The 22,877-nt window shown below is 33.3% G+C and overlaps 2 protein-coding genes across 2 annotated transcripts; both read right to left on the reverse strand.

Moving 5' to 3' along the window:
- Positions 1 to 3,899: 3,899 nt before the first annotated feature.
- LOC131624862 (uncharacterized) lies at positions 3,900 to 5,728 on the reverse strand. The gene is made up of 5 exons (XM_058895783.1): positions 5,441 to 5,728; positions 5,118 to 5,360; positions 4,749 to 5,040; positions 4,548 to 4,655; positions 3,900 to 4,449 (listed from the first exon to the last, which is right to left on the reverse strand). The coding sequence occupies exons 1-5, from the start codon at positions 5,648 to 5,650 to the stop codon at positions 4,328 to 4,330; spliced, it is 975 nt and encodes a 324-aa protein (XP_058751766.1). The 5' UTR covers positions 5,651 to 5,728; the 3' UTR covers positions 3,900 to 4,327.
- A 13,197-nt stretch (positions 5,729 to 18,925) lies between these two features.
- Positions 18,926 to 19,564, reverse strand: LOC131624863 (uncharacterized mitochondrial protein AtMg00810-like). The gene has a single exon (XM_058895784.1). It carries the CDS (start codon positions 19,562 to 19,564, stop codon positions 18,926 to 18,928), a length of 639 nt encoding a protein of 212 aa, XP_058751767.1.
- Between the last annotated feature and the right edge of the window lie 3,313 nt (positions 19,565 to 22,877).

A 22,877-nucleotide genomic window follows, 5' to 3' on the forward strand; every position in this document is an offset into this window, starting at 1 on the left:
GCTACGACGGTGACGCATTCGTGAAGAAGGTGAAACTTCCGAGTCTACGTAAGCAATATGAGAATCTCAGCATGAAGAACAATGATAAGGTACCAGATTACATCTCTATTGTGATTATGGTCACCAATAAGATGAAAGCTTATGAAGAAACACTCTTTGAACAAGTTATTATTGAAAAGGAACTCAGATCCCTTACACCTCAATTTGATTACATTGTTGTAGCAATTGAACATTCTAAGAACTAAAGCACCATGAGAATTGAAGACTGTATAGTAGTCAAGAGGCACAAGAGTTGCGTTTGAATGAGAAAAACTCTGAAAGAGAGGTGGAGTAGGATCTGAAAGCGTCTTCTGGTAAGAATCAAAAGTTGTCTTGGTCAGAGACCAAGAAGAGACATGGTGGTTCTCAGAAGTCGGAAGCCTCCAACTCTGATAAGAAGAAACATCATAAGGGAAATGAGAAGTGTGCAAGAGAAAGATTCAGAAAGAGGAAAAAGATCGGATGTGCTAATGATAAGTACCTTAATGCTGAAGAAATGGGAAATGTCAAAGTCAGAGTGAAGAATGGAAAAATTGTTCTAATCAAGGATGTTTGTTATATTCTTGGTATGAAGGGGAATCTGATGAGTGTAGGTCAGCTAATTGAAAAAGGTTTCTCATTAACTATGAAGAACAATCTCTTGAAGTTGTATGATTCCGATCAGAAGTTGATTATGCAATCTAAATAGGGAAATAAGAGAACAATCAAGGTGAATGTAGGGACAACTGAAACTAAATGCCTTAGTGGACAAGGTGATGAAAGGTGACAGTGAGTTATGGCACAAGATATTGAGGCATCTGAACTTCAAAATCTTAGGGTATATGAGTTCTATAAAGTTGGTACATGGCATTCCTAAACTAGTACCAGTCATCATATCTGTTCCAATCACCTTAACCATTCTAATATCTATTTTTGAACCTAGAGTTTCAACCTCATCCACCTCAACAATCTTTGATCTTGTCTCCTTGATAATGGCATTTGCTTCCGCTTCAAACAATCCAAAACCAATTTCACTTCCACCCTTAAATCTTCTCATTCCATCAACACCTCTTCAACCCTATACTTCACTGGTTCTCGCCCCTGTTTCGAAAGTATTCCACTCTACCACTCAATTTGAACCAATCGATATTGCATCACCCATTTCCATACACTTTGATCCTTAATCACGACAATCTGAGAATTCTTTTGAAGTTCTCGATGAGGAACCCCTTGTTACAATTCTTGCTGAACAAACTCATTCAACTACATCTGCACCAAGTCAGTCTATTCCATTTGAAATACCAACAATTGAAACCTACAATGTTTCTGACCTTCTTGATCTAACCGAACAACATGCTGAAATTTTTCTTCTTGATAAGGATCTACCTCTGGCCCTTTATCAACCCTTTGCTCCCAAACTTCCCATTAACCTGGATAGTTTTATTAATAATTTTAGTAAAAGGCTAAGAATCAGGTGGCCATGTTAAAAGAAGAAGCTAGTATAAGCTCTGATCTCCGGGCTCTGGTCGCCTCTTGGGATAACATTAAAAGATGGATGTATACTAAATTTGAAAGGCTGATGAGCTTTTGGGATGCCTCAAAAGTAGCTGATATTCAAAAAGTTGCTGACAGAGAAGAAGAAAGGAAAGAAAGAATTAGACGCTTCACTCTTCTTGCTACTCAGCTAAGAGAAGTTGAAGCTAGAGCACTTCAGGAAGCTGAAGATGCTAACATTAGAGTTGATGAAGAAGCAAAGCTCAAGAAAGAAGAAGAAGAAGACAACAGAATCACCAAAGAGGCTGAAGCAAAGGCAAAGGAAGCTGAAGCTGCTGCAATTGTTGTCTCTTCTACTGATCATGTCATCATGCGCTTGGAACAAGCTATTGGTGAAATCAGAGAAGAGTAAACTGAATTCAGAAAAAGGTGAGTGTAGTAAAAAGTGGAGATCAAGAATTATATCTTGCTCTTAATGTTTGAACTATTTTTATAACTTAGATCAAGTAACGTGGATTTAAGATAAATTGAGTCTTGGTCATCGTACCGGTCTAAAACAAAACTTTTTATTCGAGATAAATTATAGTATTAATAAGAACATTGTCATAAAAAATATTTTAAAATTTATTGAAAATCTTAATTAGAGAATAAATCAAAGTTTTTGAAAAATCTTATAATCATTAATAGAAAGCTACTTTATTTTGGTACATAAGAATAAACTACTTTATTTTGGTATTGAAGAATGAACTATTTAAGTTGAATTTAAAATAAAATATTAAACTCTCATCATACACGATGAATCAAAATTTGAATCTCAACTAAAAATCATCTACATTTAATATTCAAAATGCTTAGAATATGATATGATGCAGATGAAGTACTATTCCTAATCAGAAGGAAAATGGAAGGCACGAATTGGGAAAAAAAGCACAACACAACAGTTTTGGGTAGCGAGTGTCCCACAGACACAAACTGAGCGAGTCAAATACACTTTACACCTAATCCAATGTCACACATCGTTTCACACAGCACGTTCACATCTCTCTCCCCACCAAAACATTGAACCCCTCCCCTCATCTCAACCATCATCCTTAATGCGCGTGAGATAAAACTAAAACACTTTTTTTTACAAATAATCTAAAATAACTTTCTTTTTAATCAAAGTATAAGATTTCACCATAAAATTATATATATATATATATATATATATATATATATATATATATATATATATATATATATATATATATATATATATATATATATATATATATATATATATATATATATATATATGAAAGTTTCACATCGGATAATATATGATCGATCAATTTTGTAAAATTGAATTGAGCCAAAACATTTTTCTTTAACATAGTATTAAAAGCCTCGTTTAAGTTCCGATGAGTCCATCATTTATTTTCATATTTCAGTTGTCTAATCTTGAACAATTTTGTAAAATTGAATTGAGCCAAAACATTTTTCTTTAACATAGTATTAAAAGCCTCGTTTAAGTTCCGATGAGTCCACCATTTATTTTCATATTTCAGTTGTCTAATCTTGAACAATTTCCAAAACATTTTTCTTTAATATAGTATTAAAAACCTCGTTTAAGTTCCGATGAGTCCACCATTTATTTTCATATTTCAATTGTCTAATCTTGAACGTGAGGAAGTATTTTGAAAGATTAACAATTAAGTTGGCTTAATTATAAAATAATTAAATTTAATCTAAAAAAAGAGTATTTAAATTTATACTCACTTCCACCATTCTGGATGTTGTAGAGCATAGTTTAAAATTTATGCCGTCTGTCATGTACTATTTGCATCTCTTCCCTAATGGCTGTGTGTCTTTGTCTTGAAAACAGAGGACACAGCGCACGCATTGGCAACATGGATAGTAGATAGCTACGTTTCATTTCAAAACCATTTTTAGCCACCGCTCAGTAATGAGTGTTGCAAGAGTGGATTTGTTTTGCCATAAATAAAAAGCATGATCTCAAATTTATTTCCTACATTTATTTTATTCATTTATTTTTTTAGAGAAAAAAATAAAGAACATACATTATCTGAATTACACGTGTTAATGATGGCCCACTAGAAATGAAGATTTACATGGCCCACAATTAACAAATTTTTGAAAGAAACTTCTTAGATAAGTAAAGATGGAAAAAAAGTTGGAAAAAGAAAAGGGAGTAATTGCCCTATAAAAATAGTTCTCATTGCTCTACACAAAGTGTTTAAAACATTTTTATCAACTCTAAAATATCAATTAAGGCTATTAATTGAGCATAAAAAACCTAAATACAATTAACAAGATCAATTAACTTTACCACAAGGCACAAAAAAACATGATTAAAATCGCTAAACAAAATTTAAGAGACGTAATCATTGAAATACAATTGTTACTCCATTCATTTATTGTAATTTGGGTGGGACAGGTTGTAACATTATGATCTTTACACAAAATGTAATTCCCCAGAAATGATTACATCAAACTGTAATTACATCTTCACCAAATCATCTCCAACCTCATTATGCTTCTTCATCTTCTTCCCAATTTTGCATCAATATTTATTTCTCCTAAATCTAATCCACCTCCCAAACATAGTGACTATAATAACATCACCCATTTCCCAAAATACCCCCCAAAAAGCCATACTAGACCCTTCCCTTACCCTAATTCTTCTTCTTCTGTACTACAATTTTCCTGAATAATGAACCTAAACATTTATTCACCCAGTGTTTTAAAAACCAAACTGAACCGGGTTCGGTTCGGTTCAATTTTCAAAACATCGGTCCCGGTCCCACCTAATATATCAATAAGTCCATTCTTGAGGTAGCTGAATCTCACTGTTCACCACCTCTGTCTGCTGTGCTTTCACGTTCCGCTTTTGATGAAAAAAGCCATCATCACTCCCATTCCTTGCAAGTGCAACACCTAAATAATAAATATAATAAATTATTAAAAATAATAAAGATAATAAATTAATAGATCAATAAATTAAAAAATAATAATAAAAAAAAAACTTTACCAACCATTTTCAAAGCGATTCTTCTGCTGCATGTAACCTCTAATCACACCTTCATCAACTTTCCGATTCAATGCATGAACAACTCTATCAGGAACAACCACATTTCTACTCACTGCATACACAATAACAAAATCATAAAAACAATAAAAATAAACAAATGAAGCAAATTTAATTAAAATTAATTATTAATTATTTTATTTTTTACCTGGTTTTTTTCTTGATGACTCGGTATCAACAACCCGAGGCAAAAAAACTCCGGTTCCGTTTCTTTCCTTTTTCAAATTAGGGTTTCCAGGAAAAACGGGTTTATTGTTGTTTCCAATCTTTTGCACAGAAGGCCATGCAGATGGCGACAAACCAACTTTTCCCGGAAAAACCGTTTCACTGTTCGTTCCTCTTCCAAGGACATTTTGGTAATTACACCTCTGAGGAAAAATGCTACAACCACGAGCGAGTTCATCTCGTTCCTTCAACCACTGCTTCTTCAACATCTCAAACTAAAACAAAAATAAATTAATTTCAATAAATAAAAATTAATATACAAATTTCATAATATTTTATGTTTGTTATTTACTTGTGCTATTTGAAGCTGTAACTGTAACTGTTTCTGAGAGTTCGAGAGTGGATAATTCTGAGAGTGAAATACAGAGGGCTTTTTCGGGAGAAAGCCGTAAAAAGCTTCATCGTTGTTAACTCGATGAACCTTATCGGCTTCTCCTGCATCCGCATGCAGCAGATCATTCCTTGCTCTCTGAGAGTTCGAGTAGGAGTTGAAGTTCAAAACGGCGTCGTTTTGCCTTGATTGTGGTGAAGATCCCTAAAAGAAGAAGAAAAACGGTTATAAATTATTTCAATGGTGAAAATGATGTAATATAACTTTTTGCATGTTTTTGTTACCTTGAAAGAATTGTTGTTGAGAGCGAGTTGGTGATGGAGAGATGAGTTGGCCATGCGACGAGTTAACTCGTTGATGTAGTCTTTCTCAATGGTTGAAAAGGAGTTGAAAACGTCGTCGTTTTCGGAGGGAGTGAAGAGGTGATCGACGAACCGTTTTTCGTCGTCGGTGAGAAACTGAGGCGGGAGGAAGAACTCAGAGTTTTGAGCCATTTGGGTTTTTTGAAAGAGTGATTTGAATTTGAATTTGATTTCGGGTTTACGAAGAGGTTACGGTTTATAATAGTGTAAAAAATGGGACCCAAATATATATATAGGAAAAAAGAGAGAAAGGTAAAGTAGAATGAGTTTTAAGAATTCACTTTTTGTGTGAAGTTTTTTAATTTTAAAATGAAAATAATTTAAAATAAAAGATTTAATTTTTTGAGAAAAAAGAGTGGGAAGAGATATTGAGAAGGTGGTACTAGTACAAAGAACGATAAGAGGCGGTGCTGCTTTTTATGTAACGCTCACGCGCGTTGTTTTTGTTTTGTACCCACGCGTTTTCTCATATATTTTTTATATTTATTTTTTATGTTGAAAAAAATATTATAGATATGATCATGAATAATGTGATTATATTATCCAACAACAATCCGTTGAGATAACACAGAATCTCTTTTAGTTTAATTAAAGATTTTAGCTTCGAATTTAGTCTTAAATTTGAGATATTATTAAAATTTTCAATTTACCATTTATTATAATTTTATATGGTTCGAAGAATTAGTTTATACAGTTGGCGCGCAGATGAAAGTAACTTTATAAAAAATAGTAATGTAATTATTATATTAATTAAAATACTATTAAAATTTTTAAATTTTTTTATATTATTCATTATAATTTTATACGGTTCGAAGAATTAGTTTATTCCGTTGGCGCGCAGAAGACGGTAAGTTTATAAAAAATAGTAATGCAATTGTTATATTAATTGATTTATGGATTTTTGAAAGATATGGAAGGTGTGATACACTGGATGGAAGGTGTGAAGGTGACAGGTATGTATGGAATGTATTGAAAAGGAGTGACTGGGTAGCACGGGGTGCAGTTACCGTGCATAGATAAAAATCTATGCACCGTGCATAGATGATTATGGACCCTTGGATCATTGGATCAAATTCTAAATATCAATTGTCATTACTCAATACTTAATACTCATCACTCAATATTCAATACTCAATACTCAATACTGGATTAAAACCATGATCCAATGGCTTATGTAGGCTTATGCACGGTGCATAAGGAAAATCCTTATGCATATTAGCCAAAGCCGGTAGCACGACGTGACTGATGATGGAGTTGCGTTGCACTTGCGTTGCACCCCTTCACCCCATTCCTTGTTTTGCTTGGCGGTTGAAGCATTGTTTGTTGCAAACAGTAGTAGTATATTACTGATTTATGGGTCCCATCAAAAAGTTTTGTCAATTGTTTTAAAATTGATCTAGAATGAATTTGAATGTCAATTAATTATAAAATTTACTTTGATTAAAAGTTTATTAAAAAAAATTAGGTGAAAAGAATTTTGCACTCAAATTACAAAGGAGTCCATAACAACAATATATGTTAGAATTAATCTTTAAAAAAATTGGGAAGTTATTAAAAATAATTCTAATACTACTATTAAGAGAAATTATTTACAAATTAGTTAATGGCATTAGTCTAAGATATTTTCAACAAGATAAAATTGTCTCTATTTTTATATAACTAAAAATAGAATAATTGTTAATTTCAAAAATAATAGATAAGTGTTATTGGTTTGATACATTATAGAAAGAAATTAATATAGTATAATATATTAATATTTCTTAATAATAAAAATATGTATACGTTTAACGCGAGAAATGGCTAAGATCAATGTTTTTTTTTATATGGTTAACGCGGGAAATGGCTAAGATCAATGTTTTTTCTTATATGGTTAACGCGGGAAATGGCTAAGATCAATGTTTTTTCTTATATGGTTAACGCGGGAAATGGCTAAGATCAATGTTTTTTCTTATATGGTTAACGCGGGAAATGGCTAAGATCAGTGTTTTTTCTTATATGGTTAACGCGGGAAATGGCTAAGATCAATGTTTTTTCTGAATAATAATTTAGATAACATTTCAGAGAAATATTCAAACGTAGAACTATCACACGGGGGTAATTAAGGTTGGAGAAGAATAGGATAGTGATTTTCTTTTTAAAATTTATAGTATCTACCGAAATATTTTACTGGTAGAATGATATCCACATTGTGTTAGTTTTGCATAACACATTTGTATATGTTGAAAAGATTTACCCTTCAATTCCTTAACAAAGTACAGAAAGAAGAATCGAGGTCATTCACTCGTCGTTTTCTAAGATTTTCACTGTCCAAAAGAGGCAATGTGTTATTCACTTAAAAGGAAACAATGGGAAGGACTAGTCATAGACAAAGTCGAGAAGGAGCAATATTCCTTTATTTTTCTATGATGAGGAATTGATCACCACGATATCCACGTCATGGCTTGCGTTACAAAACAACTTTGTAAATTTTAGAAAGATTTACCCATTAACGCCCCCAACGAAGTACAAAATAAAAAATAAGATCATTAATTTATCCTTTCTAAGATTTTCCCTGTCTAAAAGAGGCAACATATTATTCACTTGAGAGGAAACAATAGGAAAATGTTGGTTTGAATATAAGCGTAAAATGGTCTAGAAGTGGAGGTTATAGAAACAAATTAATATAGTATAAATATATTAATATTTCTTTATAATAAAAATACTTAAACGTTTAACGTGGGAAATGGCTAAGATCAATGTTTTTTCTGAATAATCATTTCGATAGCGTTTCAAAGAAATATGTAAACGTAGAAATATCACACGGGGGTAATTAAGGTTGGAGAAGAATACGACAATAATTCTCTTTTTAAAATTTATAGTATCTACCGAAATATTTTACTGGTAGAACGATATCTACATTGTGTCAGTTTTGCATAACACATTTGTCTATGTTGAAAAGATTTACCCTTCAGTTCCTTAACAAAGTACAGAAAGAAGAATCGAGGTCATTCACTTGTCGTTTTCTAAGATTTTCAGTGTCCAAAAGAGGCAATGTGTTATTCACTTAAGAGGAAACAATGGGAAGGACTAATCATACACAAAGTCGAGAAGGAGCAATATTCCTCTATTTTTCTACATGAGGAATTGATCACCGCGATATCCGCGTCATGGCTTGCGTTGCAAAACAACTTTGTAAATCTTAGAAAGATTTACCCATTAACGCCCCCAACGAAATATAAAATAAAAATAAGATCATTAATTTGTCCTTTCTAAGATTTTCGCTGTCTAAAAGAGGCAACATATTATTCACTTAAAATGAAACAATAGGAAAATGTTGGTTTGAATATAAGCGTAAAATGGTCTAGAAGTGGAGGTTGAATAAACATTTCCCCAATATAAATTGTTTTCAAAATTAGAGTTAAAAAGTGCGGGAGCGAATGTTTAAAAAGCGTTTTAAAAAAGACTATGTAATCGAATTAATGTACAAATGAATTCAAAGATAACAAGATGATGATGAATCAACTATTCAAAAAACAATAACTAATCCTAGATTCAAACAAGAGTGTTTGAATAAAATTTTATTAATTGATACAACAATCCAGAATTATAGTTTTTCATGATAATTACTAGAAAGAAATGTTTAGTAGACTGTTTCTAACACAAACTTGAGCTTAAACATTAAATAGTTATGAACAATAAAACTCAACCACAAGAAAACTATAAAGAAAATAAAACCTAAAAACATACAAATTATTTACATTACTTAAAAAGGAATGGATAGAAACCTAAATATCCTCTCAAATAGAACACACACGATCTCCTAGAGTTGAACAACACCCATCAGTGGTTTTTTGAATTGAGGGAGAAAATGAAATTTTCAGGAGAAAAAAATGCACAACTAAAATTGTCCTGTCAATAACAACATGCTTTCATTTGTATTTTGATGTTCTATCACATTTTAGATATTTTTAATTATCGTTTTTTTGTAATTTCAATTTTATCATTTATCATAAGGATGTATCTTATAGTTATCCTTAATCTCCACTTAAGTTGAAATCGTGCAATGTTTTTTTAAGTAGAGCAAAATGATCAAAAGTCAACTATGTATGACTTAAATCACAAGCTAGAAGTCTTAAAACAATATGTTTTTTTAGCTTGATTCAAATCACAACTTTGGCTGATTTAAATTAAGAGTAAAAGTGAAATTTGGAAATCAATGATGTAAGCTTGATTTAAATCAATGTTTTTCCTGGATTGAATCAAAGGCACATTGACTTAAATCACAAATATGGTTGTTTTGAATCATGCATGAACAATTTTTTTAGAAATCAACTCCCGTTGTATGATTTGAATTAGGTGATTGATTGACTCGATGTCCACTATTATTTTGAGTAACATAAAATAAAGGCCAAATAGACACATAGCTCTGAGAATCCTTTCAAGAACACATTCAAGATCAATTATCTTTAATCATTGTCTTTATCTATTTTCTTCCTTTCGTCTTCTCGACTATATTATTTGCCTTCATCGTCTACCCCTGACTTGGGGCTTGAGAGCTATCTTCCGAGACAAAAATGGTGAAATTCTGGCCATGAGCACTCATCATACTATCAGTGAAGATAACCTTATCATGGAGGAAACAGTAAAATTTCTAAACGCAATTGACATATCGATTCGGTTTTGGGTCAAAAGGGTGATCTTGGAAATGGATAACCAAAGCATTGCTAAAACTATGTTAGAAGACGAATTACCCATAAAGGATCGGGGACTAATTTGTATCCAAATTAGGAAAAGATTTGAATGTATTAGGGGTTATTCATGTTTTCAGAGATAAGAATAAAATGACACATGTGATATTATAGAAGCGTCGCCTCTGAGAATAGGGTTTAGGTTGAAAATGGGACGAATTTTATGATGCACCAAATCAATAGAAAAAAGCCCATTTCAATGATAACTATTGTAATAAAATGGAGAATTTATCCTGCCACCCCCACTATTTGACCTGTCACCTCCATATATTTCCATAATACCCATATTACCCATGTCAAAATTTTATTAAAAAGTCTGGACGAAAATTTCGGTAAGACAAGTAAAATGTGTGAAACAAATAAAAAAATTTGATATAACAGGCATTTAACAAAATGGTATATGGAAAAATAAACCGTTTTTTTTAAAGTACCTATCTTTGCCGGATTTTTTGCTAAACATTGAAAAATATGATAGTTTAAAAAGTACCATTTTTTTTCAAAATCATTCTTCATATACCAGATATTTAGTGGATATATTAAAAATCATACATTTTTTTTTTCAAAATCATCCTTCATATACCAAATATTCATGGGTTGAAATTTTTCTGTCAGCTTTGTACGATTGTGATTGCTCCGATAATTTTATGTGATATATAATGAATTCAAAGTTGTATAAATAGGGGTCATGTGTTGTTAAGAAAAACATATTACAATGCCTCACTATTTGTTTGAGGCATAAGTGTACTTCAAGTGAAACCTCGTGTTAAGTCTGGGCTCTCAGAGGACACCACATTTCTCGCTCTTCTAAGATCCAAGTTGAATAATATGTTGCCTCACACCGAGAACAAAAAGGTGAGTAAGGTCGAGTTCCATATGACATTGCCTATGGTCATTACATTAATCCTTCTCTTGTACTCCATAACACCTTATGGATATGCATGCCTCCCCCTACATCTTTTGACCTGTGTGAACCCACTAGTGGTAGGAATAACCGCCTGTCACAAATGAACGAGAAATACTCATATATCCAACATTGCACAATAACTTATAAAAATCAAGAAATGTCATAAATGAACTAAAACAATGAGAAATAGTAATTTTTTATGCCTGAAATAGACTAATTTAACTGGAAAGTTGCCTCATCTTAAAAGCATGTTCCTCTCCAAGTGTAGCGTATAAAAAAGTCAGTGCAACAAACTCCCATACCCAACTGACATGCTTAAGGCGACTAAACAACCACATGTACTTCACATTGATATATACACGAGATTTATTCGCTAGGATAATACATTCTACAAGATGTAGCATGAATAACCTGGCGGCTTGCTCATACATAGACTAACGCACTAGATATTTATTCCTATCCTGGAGCCAAGATAGGCAAAAGTGAGCACCCCTATTAACCTTAAACTCCTCTATCACCTGCTCCACAGTAACCCCTAAATGTTGTACAGCTGTAATACGAGCAACCTCCTGGCTAATGAGAGGAGTAGCGAAGAAACTACCTATCAAGCGAAGATGAAACAGAGAGGAGACATCATCCAAGGTAATCGTCATCTCACCTAATGGAAGATGGAAGGTAGATGTTTCATCACTTAATAAAGGTTGTCAATAGCTGACCGTTGATTATGGTCAGTAAATAGACCACCATTGAAAGAAGACAACAATCATCAACAATTGCCCGAACTTCCTACGACATCGTGACATCACGATATCTAAGAACTTCTTCGGCTTCCCCCAATGGATGGACACCTCCAGCAGTAGTCGGTCATGTAGCAAACAAAGTAAAAAAATCACAAGTTATTTTCAAATGTATCAATAATAAATAAGGTCACATCATCAACCTATCATATACACACCTCTCCTTGCCATTATCTAAATACCATATGATCAACTTATCCAATGAACATAAAACGATTACATTCGTGTGTACATACGACTTTATCAAAGTTAGAGCAGTAACCTCCATCTCAAATGGATAAGTAAACTCCATATCATTCGTAGTAGTCGGACCTCTGCCTTAGGAGGATAAGGCTCATGTGTTTGTGCCACCATCTACATGTCATCTTCAATTGCTTCCTAAACTTCCTCATCAATTGGCTCATCATCATGATCCCTGTTCCATCCAACAACAGGTCTAGATCCTCTTTGTCAGCTATTGTAGGGTGCACGAAACTGCCCGACCTCCATCTGCCTCGTTTGAGAACCAGTTGGGGCTACTCTCCCTGCTAGGAAACGAGAGTCCTCTACCTCATCCCGCCTCGCACGAGCCCTCGCTGCAGCAGCTTTAGCTCTATCACGCTGTCGAGAAGGAATCGTGCCAACTGGTCCTTAGTGTAAAGAAATCAAAATATTTAACCTACCAGATTTATTGAAAAATCCAAAAAAAAAGTATGTTTTTACCAGATTTAAAAAAAAAAATAGTAAAAATATATTTACCAGATTTTTTGAAAAAATCAGTAAAAACCATATTTTTTATGTTTTATTTTTTGAAAAATCCGATTAACATGTATGCATTTTTATCGCTTATTTTAGAAAATTCGGTAATATCTATGCATTTTTATCGTTTTTTCCTTCAAAAAATCAGGAAAAATGGATGCATTTTGACCTCTTTTTTTTTAAAAAAAAAAACTATAAAAAATGCATGAAAAACATGAGTTTTACTGGATATTTTTAAAAATGCGATAAAAAATTCCTGATTTTTTTAAACTAAAAATCCTGTATAATCTTAAAATTCGGTAAAAAAGAATACTTAATGAGATGTTGGAAAAAAAGTTGAAATATTCCACTAGATTTTAAAATAAATTTTTATATTTTACAATGTTAATATGATAAATATATAAAAAGTATGGGAAGTGTCATATGTAAGATGAAACTCTGAGTGGTAAGATAAATTTTTATAAGACGGACCAATTGTAATAGTGGTGGGCCTAACCCAAATCATCAATAATAGTTTTTTTTTTTTTAGTAAAAAAGAACTTTGATCTAAATTTTTTGTGAAATCTAGGAGAATTTAACATGTCACCCCTAAAATTAAACATGGCACTCCCCAATTTTTTTATTTCAGAAATGCCCTTAATGAAACACCAACAATGTTCGGACAAAATTCCCGGTAAACACTTGTAAAATTTCTGGCACCCCTTGCTAAATTTACGAAATACCGTAAATTTCAAATTTACGTGATACCGTAAATTTCAAATTTATGTGATACCGTAAATTTCAAATTTACGTGATACCGGAAATTTCAGATATACTGAAATTTCCGATAGTTTCACTTTAAGGTTTTTCTTTTAAACGGTTTGAATTTTGCCGACACTTTTAAAGGGCTATGATTGCACCTACAAATTATGTGGCTGAGGATTCTCCGTCATGTGTATAAATAAGGGCATGTGGTGTTGAGTAATACTTATTTAAAAAATGTCTATTCCTAAATTTCTGATTGGTGTGCAAGTGTATTTCAATGAAAGTAACCCTGCAGTGGAAAAGAAAAGCTGAACAAATTGCTGCCTGATTCGAATAACAGGAGGGTGACAAAGATTGAGTTTCAGGAGGACTCGATAATGGAAGGGTGAAATTAGAAAACCCGCAAATTACCGGAAATTTTGAAATTTCCGGTATTTTTCAAAAAAATTATAACTACCGTAAGTTTCATAATTCCGGGTATATGTTTACTGCAAACTACCGAAAATTTTAAAATTTCTGGTATTTTCAAAACTACCTTAAATTTCAAAAATCCCGGTATATGTTTTTCTAAAATTACTGGAGATTTTGAAATTCCCGATGGCGATTAACCGGAAATTTTGAAATTCCCGGTTTGAATATACCGTAAATTTCGTAAAAATACCATAATTCTTACTGTTTTAGTAAAATTCCCGATAAAGCCTCCAAATTCCCGGTATTGCTTGTAAATTTGAAAAATATGGTGATGTCACATAAATTTGAAAATAATTTGTGAATTTACATTTTAGATATTTTGATCTTTTCATAATGTTTGGGGGATGCCATGTTTAATTGGAGAATGACATGTTAAATCCTCGAAATCTTGTGTTGTTATCTTCAATTAAAACAAAAATATTAATTGACCATCGGATTTCAAGCGGTTACAATGAGATTGTTCTAATTAACCAGCACAAAAATTTATTACGAGAATTGCAACTTTGCAAGATTTCTTAAAAAATCATGAAAATTTTAGTGTTATTAACATAACATGGATTTCAGTTTTCATATATGATTATTTTCGTGTTCTTTTTTTTTTCTTCCCCTAAACAATTAACAAAAAGTTTTCGTATTTCATTATGGCATGCTATAAGTAGTCCTTTTTTCCTTTTAGAAAAAAAAATTATTATGTAATGTCAATGTAAAAAATTTTACACTATTAATTATTATAATATTTCATTTAAATTATTTTATAATTGATTAAAATAAAATTCAAACTTCTTTTAACATATAAAATTTATGATTAATTAAGTAAAATTCTTTTAAATTATCATTGCATTTTATTTAAAATCTAGAAAAAAATGGTTAAAAGTGTATATCACACTGTTATAATTTGATCAGACTAAAATGTTTATACTAAACACAAGCAGTGCAAATGATAGAAAAAATGTTAGAGTGTATATTTATCACGGTAACAAATGCAAATAGTATATTTTTCGTTGTAATTTTTAGAGACTTAGGCTCTGTTTGGTAAAATTAGCTAGTAGTTGATAGTTGTTGACTGGTAGCTATTACCTGATAGCTGGTGACTGATAGCTGGTAGCTGATAAGTTAATTTGAATGTTTGATAAATTAGCTGTTACAGTAGCTGATCAATACAAAATGACACAAAAGGACATTCTTATTAAGAAATGTGTGATTTAATCTTATCATATTATATTATTAAATTAATTTATATTTGACGAAAATAAACATATTAATATAAACTTACAAAGCAATTTTAATATATGTGAAAAATTTAAGAAACATCAAAATATTTTAAATTTGTATATAAATTATATAAATAAATTTAACAAAATACTTGAAATTCGAATTCAGTTAAATTAATCAAAATTAATGATAAAAATAAGTTTATTATTTAATATTATACCATAAAAATATAACAAAAATTTTAATTTTCTTCGTCTCGGTTAATCTCATTGATTCTTCGATTACATTTCACTAACTCATGAATTATCAGCACTATTTCAAAATTTATTGTATACTTTAGATGTTATTAAAAATATTAAAGATTAAAAAAAATTAAATATTGAATCATAATATATATATATATATATATATATATATATATATATATATATATATATATATATATATATATATATATATATATATATATATATATATATATATATATCGAAGGGTAAAAATAAATTTTTGTTAAAATAATAAGGGTATAAAAGGAAGAAAAAGTCACAAGTTAAAAGCTACAAGCTCAAAAGCTACTTCAAATAGCTTTTAAAAAAAAAGACAAAAAATAGTAAAAAAGCTAAAAGTTAAAAGCTAAAAATAGTTACCAAACATTTTTTATTTATTTATATGAGCTGAAAACCTAAAAGCTCTTTTTATGGCCTTACCAAACAGGCTCTTAGAGTTTATTTGAAAAGATTAAAAACTATTTTTTAGCCTTTAACTTTACAAATCAGGTATAGAAAAGAAAATAAGTTTGATATTTCTTAACATGTATATTTCGGAATTTTTAGCTCATTTGAGACACCTTTTTGGTCTAGAGGGTAGACCTGAGGTGCAAGCACTTCCTTAAATAGTAAAGGAATTTGGGATTAAAAAACGAGCCATCCGTTTTGCCTAAAGCCTGCCAAAAAAGAAGCGGGGTGGACAAAGTCGTCAAGTGCAAATAGACATAAAAATTTAGCCCGCTCGCCAAGGTGACGGGCTGACGGGCGGGAGACTTGCCCGCATATTTTTTATCGTTTTTTTAATTAATTAATAGGTTTTGTTTTTTATACATTTTAATTAAAATTTTCACTTATTTTTTAGAATAATTTTTTATAAAACATATTTTTAACCAATTTTACGTAGAAAATATTGCATATATTGACAAATAAATATATAAAATAAAACAATCAAGAGTTAAAATTACTAGAATTAACCAAAAGAGAGCGGGCTTAAGGCAGGACATGCTGAACTAAAAGGTGAAGCGGATTTTGGCGAGCGGTGGGCTCAATATACCAACCCAACCCACCATTTTATGACGGGTGTGCGGGTCGGCTCGACGGACCACAACCCGTTTTACCACCTATAGAAAGAACCGAGCTCCTGCCTATATGCCACAGTTGTGTGTGTGACTGTAGCAAAGTACAGAGACCAAATATTGTTAGTGATCGGATGACCGGGTTGGTAGCTCACAATAACAGTTGTTGAGTACATTAACTGGACATTGGTAATGATCGGATGACCGGATTTATAGCCCATCACAACAGTTAAGAGGCAACCCAAGGGTTGCTTGGAGGTTACAAAGTTGATGTTCGAACTGATATAACTCATGATCAGTGCTCGTTATGGAGGTGGCAAACATTACCTTAAGCTTTTAAAACATAAGTAGTGTAGGGACGACTCATGATTGTTCATTGATGAAGAAAGCAAAAGGAGGAGAGAACAAATATATAAGAACTATATAAGGGACACAGAGGAGAAGAAAAAGGGAGAGACATTGAAAATAAGTCATACAACCATAGAATTTCCTTTCATTCACGATCTTCCCTGCCCAACATCAATGAGGTTACCCAAACGATGTTTTTGCAAGAACATTTGGCGCCCACCGTGGGGCCTCGGTAAAACTTTTCCAAGCCGCACATAAATCATCAAAGAACCAATAATCTTACCATATCGAGATGTCTGGGTCATCACCCAGTAGAAGTGAACCGCGTACTCCGCCAGACATGACACAAATACTAACCATTGTTGAAGCTCTACGTCAGTAGAATGAGTCACTGCAGGAGAGTGTTTATACTCCAACAGACTCAAAGTCAACAGGAGGGGGAAGCAGAAGAGGAACTTTTGGATCCTCAGCCTCTTTCGGAAGTCATCTGGGGTGACCAGGTGTCAGAAAACTTAAAACAACCGGCCTTGGCATATTTTGATGGCAAAAGTGATCACTAGGAGCGCATCATTGCAATTAACAACTAGTAAGAGATTCATGCTCCCGCACGGGTAATTTAATTATGATATTGTGTAAATAATTAAAAAAATGTAATAATTTAGAATCTTCAAATAATAATCATGAAATAAAAAAATAAGAACAAATAATTTGTTAATGAGATAACACATGAATGAGTCTTAATGTCATAACACTTAAATAGTATCAAACACAAATGTAAAATTTTAGATATAAATGCAAAATTTGAAATGATTTACTTTTTTTAAAATGAATAATAATCATATAGATTTAATTATATTAAACAATCATACACAGAGAAAAAAAATATAATTGTGAGGTGGAGAAAAAATTAATATTTAAAAATAAAGATTTTGATATGGTATGAAAATTAAAAAATACATTATACTATCATGCAATTGATATGGTATAAAATTATTTAGATACAAATAAATTTGAAATGAATTACTTTATTATTAAATTATCATACAAAGAAAAAAAATTGACCCAATGAGACGGAAAGAGAATAAAAAGAATTTTAGCATTAGAAAAAATAAATAAAATATGTATTCTTTTGATAGTGACCCGTAAAATATAGCCTAATAACATGTAAATTTATTTAATATTGTATAAAATATATTTAGAAACATGTAAATTTAACTCACATGTCCAGTTTTGATCTTCTAGTATGCTAGGGTAAACTTGAGTTGCTGGATCCATTTTAGATCGCTTGGACAAATCGGTTTTTTAGAATCAATCAAAGTATATTTGTTAAAAAAAATGAAATTTAACAAAATATAAGAGTGTATGTGGATAAAAGCTATTTTGTACCGCACATCTGTACTTAAATGTATATTTAGAGCAATTCTTTAGAATGTTTTCTTGTCTTTCCTGTGACTTCATCATATTGTTAAATTGGTTTTAAAAATTCTTATTTTTTAAAAATTATAATTTTAGTAGGATGGTCTTTGTTAAATTTGGTATAAAGAGAGAAAGAGATAAAGTTATTTAGGATAAGATCTGAAAGAAATATCTTTGTATTTTTGATTTCATAAATGAATGAGGAATACAAGGCTCCATTATATAGGAGAACAAACTTTGACAGCTGTGACAGCTATATTAGGACAACTGTACTAGGACAGTTGTACACAGATATTCCTCTAAATCTAATAGAATCTAGAATAGAGAAACTTAGATAATTTATTATTCTAACATTCCCCTGCAGAAGTTGAGGGTGTGTTGACAACACTGTGTTTGTCAAAAACCCTGAGCTTATCACGCAGATGTAGGAACTTAGAGGCTGGCAGAGGTTTTGTAAAGAGCATTTGCCCACTGATCCTGGGCAGGAACATGAACCACAATCAAACTTTTGTTAATAACCTTTTCCCTTACAAAAAATATATCCATTTCCATATGTTTAGTGCGATTGTGCAGAACAGGATTATGAGCAAGAGTGACAGTACTGAGATTGTCACATAAAATCTTAGGTGTTTGGAATTTGCATTTAAGCTCATTGAGAAGGGACTGAACCCAAAGAATTTATGCAGAAAGTTGTGCTAAACTTCTGTATTATGCTTCTGCACTAGATCTGGCCACCAGAGTTTGTTTTCTTGACCACCAAGAAATGATGTTATGACCTAGAAAAACACAGGCACCTGATGTAGATCTCCTGTCATCAGAATCTGATGCCCAGTCAGCATCGTAGAAACCTATAAGAGGCAGAGGTTGATTGCTGGAAGCAGCCTGAATTAGCAGCCCATGATGCAAAGTTCCACTTAGATATCTGAGTATTCTTTTTACAACTTTCCAATGTTCCTCAAGGGGGTTGGATAGAAATTGGCAGACTTTATTGACTGAGTAGGAAATCTCTGGCCTTGTTAGAGTAGCATATTGAAGGGCTCCAACTATAGATCTGAAGTGAGTGGGATCAGGGACAGCAGTAGAACCAAACTTAGAGAGTTTGTTGCTGGATACCATGGGTGTGGGCATACCATTGGCAGATGCCATATTAGCTTTGGCTAGAAGATCACAGATATATTTGGTTTGAGACAAGAGTAAAGAGCCATTTGAGAGATGAGTGACTTCAATGCCCAAGAAATAATCTAGCTTTCCAAGCTGTTTAAGAGCAAACTTAGTATTCAACTCTGTGATGAGGAATGAAGAGGAATTTCCAGTGATGATGATATCATCAACATAGACTAAGACCATAATAGATAAAGTGTTGGAGTGAAGCATAAACAAACTAGGATCACACTTACTGGCCTAAAAACTAGGCTGTACCAGAGAGCCTCTTAACATTTCAAACCAGGCTCTAGGGGCCTGTTTAAAGCCATAGAGAGCTTTGTTTAACTTGCAGACCAAAGACTTATCAGCTGACTCAAATCCAGGGGGCTGCTGCATGTAAGCATTTTCCTCAAGTATGCCATTGAGGAAGGAATTGTTTACATTAATTTGTTGTATACTCCATTTGTTTGTAACTGCAAGTGTGAGAATTCTTCTAACAGTAACAGGTTTTACAACAGGAGAAAATGTCTCAGCATATTCACTACCAGCCTGTTGATGAAAACCTTTAACAACTAATCTGGCCTTATACTTATTGATAGAGCCATTTGAATTTTCTTTCACCCGAAACACCCATTTACAGCCAGTGGACTTCTTAGAAGCAGGAAGAGACACCAATGTCCAAGTTTGATTCTTCAAAATTGCCTGGTACTCATCATTCATAGCATGAAACCAGTGAGGAGAGGACAGGGCCTGATTAACAGATGTTGGTTCCATGGTGGTGAGGAGAAGGGTGGTATGCAGTCTAGGTTTAACTATGCCATGTTTGGCCCTAGTTTGCATAGCATGAGTGTTAAGAGGACGAACTAAAGGCTGAGATTGGGAAGTGAGAGGAGGGAGGGAGGCAATTGGTGACGGGGAAGCAGACGAAGAGGGAGAAATAGTGTTGACTTCAGCTATGTCAGTGCTGGAAGAAATAGCACTAGTAGAATGAATAGGAGAAATAGGAGGAGATAGAGAGGAATTGGCAATGGGAGTAAAATTAGGATAGTGAGATGGTGTGTTATTGGTAAAGTAATATGGTGTAGCAGAAGGAGAAGGAGAAGGGTTGATTTTATGTAGAGGGGTGGGAAAGAAAGTTGCAGATGAGGAAAACCAAGAGTGAGAGGAAGTAGGTGTAGCAGGAGCTGACACAGAAGTGGGAAATAATTCCAAGTATGGAAATCTAGATTCATGAAAGAGAACATCTTTTGACAAATAGATGTGACCATCAGAGGCAAGGCATTTGTAGCCTTTGTGGGAGGTAGAATATCCTAAGAAAATGCATTCTTGAGATCCAAAGGCTAGTTTGTGGGCATTATAAGGTCGAAGGAAAGGGAAGCAGGCACAACCAAACACCCTAAGGAGAGAATAATCAGGGTGTTTGTGCATAAGAATGAAGTAAGGAGATTGGTTTTAGAGGGTGAGACTAGGCAGACGATTGATAAGATATGCAACAGTGATAAAAGCATGATCCCAATATTTAAAAGGTAGATTAGACTGAGCAAGGAGAGATAAACCAGTTTCAACAATATGGCAGTGTTTTCTTTCAACAATGCCATTTTGATGATGAGTATGGGGGCAGGTGAAACGATGAGTAATACAAAGTTCAGTAAGATACTTTGTGAAGGGGCGAAATTCACCACCATTATCAGTTTGAACACTCTTTATTTTAAAGCCAAACTGAAGCTCAACCATGGATTTGAAGTGGACAAATTGTGTGAAAGTATCAGATTTGAGTTTGAGTGGAAAAACCCACACAAACTTGGAATGAGCATCAACATAAGTTAGGAAATAAGTGTAACCACTAGATGATTGAATGGGAGCTAGTCCCCATAAATCACACACAACCAGCTCAAAAGGAATATGATATTCAGTTGTGGAAAGGGAAGATGGGAGTCTGTGAGATTTGCCTAGACAACAGGGAGGGCATAGTTCATTAGGTGGTTTTTAGGGCGTGGTAATGTTACAGATTTTAAGCACTACTGCAAGAGCATGATGGTGAGGATGCCCTAAGCGAGTATGCCACAAATGATATTTGTTATTAGATATAGAGGATGTGACATTATAACATTGAGAAGGAATAAAATTATTGGTAGAAGAATTAGTAATGACAGAAGTAGCAGTTTTATTAAGAGAATCATTATTACATAATAGAGTCCAGTTGCTTGTAGCAACAAAATTTGATTTGCAATTATCATTAGAAAGGGAATGACAAGAAAAAGTAACAGGTGCTGAAGTTGATGGAGTGCAGTTTGACACAGACTTGGAAGAGGCAGGATTGGCAAACTTGTAGAGACCATCAGCTCCAACTGTGCCACGAAGCAAAACTTCAGAGGAAGCCTGAGATTTGACAAGGCAAAACTGTGGATGGAACTCAAAGAAAACATTATTGTCTTGAGCGAATTTACTTACACTAATGAGATTTTTAGTGATGTGAGGAACAAGAAGTAAGTTGTGTAAGGTGAGGGATGTGTTAGGTAAGGTAAAATCCATAGAACCTACAGAGTTAATATACAAACCTTGTCCATTTCCCATGTACACTTGATCAGTTCCAGGCAGCGAAACAAAGTCAGACAAGTTGGAAGAATCAGGAGTAACATGGTGAGAAGCTCCAGAATCAGGATACCACCATTGATTGCTGAAATTCGGATCAGACAAAGTAAGCAGAGCTTGGGGTTGCTGTTGATACCTTGGTGAAGGAGCTCTGGGAGCAGAATATCCAAAAGGAGGTGGATAAACAGGCCTAAATGGCATCATTTGCGGATTGAAGGGAGATCTTGTACCTTGTGAAGAGTTTGAGTAACGATGATAGCATATGGAAGCATCGTGACCAGGCTTGGTACAGGTTTGACAGTAAACACGAGCAGAACGACCATCACGTCCAAATCGGCCACCACTACGACCAGAGCGTCCTCCTCGAGAAGAAAAACCATGACTTTCAGCGTGTGCAGTGACATGGCTAGTTCCAGAGGGAAAAATGGGAGTTGAAGATCCTGGGGTATCGGAAGCGACTTGCGAAGATGGCGAGGAAGCTTGAGTGAGATTTACAGAAACATGCTCAATTTACAGAAACAGGCTCAGTGATTATAGCTTTCTTGTTCTTCTCAAGTTGTGACTCATGAGCGAGAAGAAAGGACTCTAGCTCATCAATGGAACAGAGTTCGTCTTTGCTGTTAACGGCAGCCACAATGGAATCATACTCTTTTGGAAGAGCGTCGAGTACGATTTCAATGAGATTGCGAAGAGGAACAGGGTCTCCTACAGAGATGAGAGAATCATTGATCTCGCGAACACGAAAAAACAAACTCTTATATCGTGTGCGGCCCTTTTGTGAGATTTCGAAGTTCAGAACGGAGCTGGCGAGCTTTGGTGGTAAGAAGAGTATTGAAATAGAGATGAATCGCAGACCACACTTGCCAGGAGTAAGTACAGTCAACAAACTTCGTTAGAAGCGAGTCGGAAATGGTGGAAAGGAGCC

This window comes from Vicia villosa, unplaced genomic scaffold (assembly GCF_029867415.1).
Source record: "Vicia villosa cultivar HV-30 ecotype Madison, WI unplaced genomic scaffold, Vvil1.0 ctg.000165F_1_1_2_unsc, whole genome shotgun sequence".
NCBI classification, from domain to species: Eukaryota; Viridiplantae; Streptophyta; class Magnoliopsida; order Fabales; family Fabaceae; genus Vicia; species Vicia villosa.